General features: G+C 28.0%; 1 protein-coding gene across 1 annotated transcript; it reads right to left on the bottom strand.

The window, feature by feature from the left end:
- Positions 1-2,976: 2,976 nt before the first annotated feature.
- LOC100211606 (inositol-tetrakisphosphate 1-kinase) lies at positions 2,977-4,324 on the bottom strand. The gene has a single exon (XM_065804029.1). The coding sequence runs from the start codon at positions 4,244-4,246 to the stop codon at positions 3,254-3,256; it is 993 nt and encodes a 330-aa protein (XP_065660101.1). The 5' UTR covers positions 4,247-4,324; the 3' UTR covers positions 2,977-3,253.
- Between the last annotated feature and the right edge of the window lie 1,571 nt (positions 4,325-5,895).

The following is a 5,895-nucleotide window of genomic DNA, read 5'->3' as shown; positions in this document are numbered from 1 at the left end:
AGGATATACACACATAATCGAATGGTAGAGACACTAGCAGCAAAAAGTACGTTCATCTACTATTGTGATTAGGTTGAAAGGATATTTTCAACCTAATCACAATAGTAGGTGACATGGTTTTTTAGATGAATTGTCTAAAGCTAATCTATGCATATTAATACAAATTAAAATAAAAGTAAATTTAATTTCAAATAATCAAAAGCAAATTTTTTAAAACTTGAGCAAAAAATAAACTTAAAACTTTTTTTATTTAAAACTTAAAACTTTATATATATATATATATATATATATATATATATATATATATATATATATATATATATATATATATAGATCCCACAGGACCATAGGGAAACAAGTCCGAAATTTCCAAAAATGAATTTATGTTGGCAATACATAAAAACACTCATAACTTTCAGTTCCACACAGAACGAACTCTCCTTGGCCTATGACAGTTGTATTGCTAACATAAATTCATTTTTGGAAATTTTGGACTTGTTTCCCTATGGTTCTGGGGATCAATATATATATATATATATATATATATATATATATATATATATATATATAATATATATATATATATATATATATATATATATATATATATATATATATATACATATATATAAACATATGTATATATATATATATACATACATATATGCTTATGTATATATAGATAGATATTATTTTGCATCATTTGCTTCTGCTACTAAATATACTGAAATAAAAGTCACTGGATATGCTCAGTATTTCAACTTCTTTATAGATAAGTATAAAAACAATTTCATTTTCCATTACAATTTTAAAATTAAAATTTGTTAGAGATAAAAATCAAGAGCAAAATACATTTAAGAAAAATAGAAAATAGCAAGTAATAAAATCGTTTTTGTAAACAGAAGTTTGAAATTTCACCTCAATGTTTTACAGAAAATTACTGAAGAAGCAAAATTAGTGCAATAAAAATTATAGGATATACACACATAATCGAATGGTAGAGACACTAGCAGCAAAATGTACGTTCATCTACTATTGTGATTAGGTTGAAAGGATATTTTCAACCTAATCACAATAGTAGGTGACATGGTTTTTTAGATGAATTGTCTAAAGCTAATCTATGCATATTAATACAAATTAAAATAAAAGTAAATTTAATTTCAAATAATCAAAAGCAAATTTTTTAAAACTTGAGCAAAAAATAAACTTAAAACTTTTTTTATTTAAAACTCAAATGACAGTTGTTCATATTTGACAATTTCAAGCAAACACGTTTTCAAAGTTTGAGATCCTCAATTAACTAATCATAATTTATTTCAGAAGATCGGTAAAACTAAAATACTTGTTTATTTTTAATATCATTATTTATTTTTAATAATGGTTATGGCCAAAATGTCAAAAAGTAAAAAGGTCATGTAAAATATATGTAAAATATTTTCTTTACTAATTTTATCTAAATTTCATGCAATAATCTCTTATTTTTTGAAAATTATGACCATATAAAGTTTTTAAACCCTCAATTTAAGGGGCCTGTAAACTTTACAGGGTCATAAAACTGAACACTTTATTGATTGTTGCATGCAATTTAAAATTTGTTGATGAATATAAATTTATTAGTACTAAAGATTAGTATTAAAAGTATTAGTTTTAGTACTAAAGATTAGTATATAAAAATTAGTATAAAGTACTAAAGAAAATATTCTATAAACTTGTTGCTTTCACATTAAGGGCTGGATGGGTCCGAAAATTAGGGCTTTTTTGTTCCTAAGCTCCAGTCCCCCCCTCCCCTCCACACAAACTTTTTTTCTAAAGAACCTTTTTTTTTTGTTGAAAGTTTTAGATATAGAGGACATTTTTTTTAGAAATTAGTGATTGTGCCAACCCCCTACTTTAAAACCTGTATCGTTGGCCCTGTTATCTAAACTTTGTCTTCAACAAATAGTTTCTCCATCAGTAGGTTCATCAGGAAGCTTCCTGATAAACCTACTGATAGAGAAACAATTTGAAGACAAAAATTAGATAAGTGATTTTACTAATTTCTTATTGCTCTTTTCTTTAAGAACATTGAGCACTAACATAATTTATATATATATATATATATATATATATATATATATATATATATATATATATATATATATATATATATATATATATATATATATAGAGTCTGACGTCATACTGAAATAGCCTGCTGTCGGGGGCTTCAGTACATACATTGACTGACAAATAGTCGACTTGCAGTGGAGTGCTGCTACATCGACTGAGGGTTTGGCATGAGGCAGCAATCTTTTATTTCATTTTTCTCCGTTTTTTTTTCTTTTTCTGAAAATTCATATTTAATTAATGCTACAAAAATATGGTAACAATTTATTACAGCAGATATATATATACATATATATATATATATATATATATATATATATATATATATATATATATATATATATATATATATATATATATATATATATATATATATATATATATATATATATATATATATATATATATATATATATATATATATATATATATATATATATATATATATATATATATATATATATATATATATATATATATATATATAGATCCCACAGGACCATAGGGAAACAAGTCCGAAGTTTCCAAAAATGAATTTATGTTGGCAATACATAAAAACACTCATAACTTTCAGTTCCACACAGAACGAACTCTCCTTGGCCTATAACAGTTGTATTGCTAACATAAATTCATTTTTGGAAATTTTGGACTTGTTTCCCTATGGTTCTGGGGATCAATATATATATATATATATATATATATATATATATATATATATATATATATATATATATATATATATATATATACATATATATAAACATATGTATATATATATATACATACATATATGCTTATGTATATATAGATAGATATTATTTTGCATCATTTGCTTCTGCTACTAAATATACTGAAATAAAAGTCACTGGATATGCTCAGTATTTCAACTTCTTTATAGATAAGTATAAAAACAATTTCATTTTCCATTACAATTTTAAAATTAAAATTTGTTAGAGATAAAAATCAAGAGCAAAATACATTTAAGAAAAATAGAAAATAGCAAGTAATAAAATCGTTTTTGTAAACAGAAGTTTGAAATTTCACCTCAATGTTTTACAGAAAATTACTGAAGAAGCAAAATTAGTGCAATAAAAATTATAGGATAAAATATGCACTATATATTTTTAAAACGCATAATTTATTAAAATCATTTTTTTGCCAACTTTAAAATTAACTCTGCTAAATATTTAGGCAAATACTCTTCGTTAATACCAGTATATCCTGGAAACTGATTGCAGTCAATTAATGCATAGTTTCCAGTTTCTTTTTCAACCAAGATATCCAACCCAAACAAATGAATATTACAAACCTCTTTAACTCGTTTAACAACTGCATTAACAACATTGGAATTTAACATATTTGGATTTTCATCAGAGGAAAGCCAAACTCTATCATTAGGGTTACTTTCATGAAGATCAGGTATAAAAGCTTTTCCAGTTTTTGATACATCTCTTGTATCAAAATAAAGAGTATCATTTTTCTGATCAGATTGGTGAATATCTTTTATCGATGGCCTTTCACAAAAACTAATGTGATCACCTATAACAAATATTTTATAAATGATACCGGAGTGATTACAAAACTCTTGTAATAAACACGGCTTTGGAAGATTACTAAGATGATCCATTGAAAAAATCAGAACCATATTATGTGATCCTTGGTCCAAACTTGCAGAAAGTGGTTTTGCTAAAACTGGAAACTTCATAAAATTACTTGAAACCAGTTGTTTACATTCCTCTAAAGTTGAATTTTCAGGAATTTCTATTATTTTTGGAACAAATACTGTTATACCATCAATCGTCATGCATGCTTGTTGTATAACATTCGTCATAAAATTTCTATCTGTCATTTTCATTGAAACATCAAAATCATCCAAAACAATCATATCAGGATACCTAGCAGCATACGCTCTAACTTTTGTAGTACGCTGTAATGCTTCCTCTGGAGAACATTCATTATAAAAGTCCTCTATTTTATGTAGTAAGACATCAAACGGACCAGTTTCAAAAAAATTATCATCATCAACATCAAGAACACTGACTTCAATATTTTTTTCTTTACAAATATTAAGCATTCTTTCAGGTAATTTAATCTTTATCCTTTTATTAGTAGGAATAATAACTCCAAGCTTGACTGCCATTTTTATTAAAAACAACTTTTACTTTGAGTCGACCGGTTTTTGGAACTACTGAAACGGCAGTGCAAAAAATTATTAGATCACAATAAGTTATATACGTCTCGTTATTTTTGTTATTCGAGACGAGACTATCCTATAACATTTGTCCCAATTAGCGATAAAAATCGAGACAATTTTCAATTTTCAGTCGATATCCGGGACAATACCGAGACGAGACGAGATGTCCCGGACAAAATAGGAGCTTCACAATTTCCCGGACTTTACATCTTTTTAACGAGACATATTAGTTAATCCTTAATGTGAAATTTGGTATTCTGCTGGGGCGCTCGGCCATTACAATTGTTTCGGCTACTTTATCGTTATTAAACTATTTACCGAAACTTAACAAGACAAATAAAAATTGAAATGTAAACTTGCATGTGTTTCATTTATTTTATTTGTAATGTTGTACAGTAATGCACATTAACTAAATTTTATTGGCAATAAATAAAAGTTTTTAATTACAAACTTTGTCAAACAGTTCATTTACTTGTGTCACTAGTTGAAGGTTAATCAGTTGGAGCTTTGGATAGTCTAGCAAAAGGAGCTGGAGCAGAACCCCTTACACTGGTGATCAGTGGTGTAATATCTGGTACATGAGATGTTGTAGCAGTAGAGATTCCAGAGGAGGCCGTACTTGCTTGTGACATCGGCTGACTTGGCAGTTTTGGATTAAGCTGAATCTTAACTACATTATCAGATTCAACAACATTGGCTTCATCACTCTCTTGAGACAACAAATCTGGAAGGATATTTACAAAATTTTTTTAAACTGAGCAAAATTTCAGTTTGAAAAAGTTTAAAAGTTTAAAGTTAAAACAAAAAACATAGAAACAATAAATGGAAGTGGCAAAATTTAAGATTTTACTAAAGGCAAAGATAAAGTTAAGATCTCTCTTTAGAATTTTTGTGAATGTCCTACCAGGATCTTTGTCATCTTCTGAGGTCAGTTTCCAGGACTTGATTTGAATAAAGTCATAGTTCTGCTAGATATAGAGCAACTTTTCAACATTTTTTGGCTGAAGCTTAGTTCTTTTGTGTGTGACTATGTTTCCTCCTGCAGAGAAGGCCCTCTCGGAAGTGGCCGAAGATGCTGGAATTGCCGTGCTGCTTTAGCCAAAGGAGGTAAAGTCATTTCATGTTTTTTCCTATCCATTCCTTGGCAATGTCGGACTTTTCCGAAATTGCTGTTTGTTGAGAATGAAATTCAATCACGTCTTGAGCCAACGAATTTGTTTCCTCCTCCAAGTTTGCAGTGGCCGTTAGTTGATCCATGATTTTGTTGAGCCATTTATGATGATTGATGTGGTTTCAACCAAGTAATTGTAGGTTTTATCATAAGTTCCAAATTTTTTGGATGCCACACCCTTGTAGTAAGGATTAAGGAGATGACCAACGCCAAGAAACACGGTGTGAGCGCCAGCATTGGGAAACCTTTTATCAAGCTTGGTTGAAAAATTTCTTAAAAAAAATTTGCTTGTGTCTGAAAAATCATTCTTAACCAATTCAACCCTGTTGATGTGGTGCTGCAAATTGTAGAGACCACCAACAACGATGTGTAGAGTAGGCTTTTATTTGCACTAAGTCTCTCAGATGTCTTTGCCAACAGTTTG

Source organism: Hydra vulgaris, chromosome 08 (genome assembly GCF_038396675.1).
Source record: "Hydra vulgaris chromosome 08, alternate assembly HydraT2T_AEP".
Taxonomy (NCBI): Eukaryota; Metazoa; Cnidaria; class Hydrozoa; order Anthoathecata; family Hydridae; genus Hydra; species Hydra vulgaris.
Note: the sequence above shows the minus strand (reverse complement) of the source record. Positions and strands in the feature narration are given on the sequence as shown.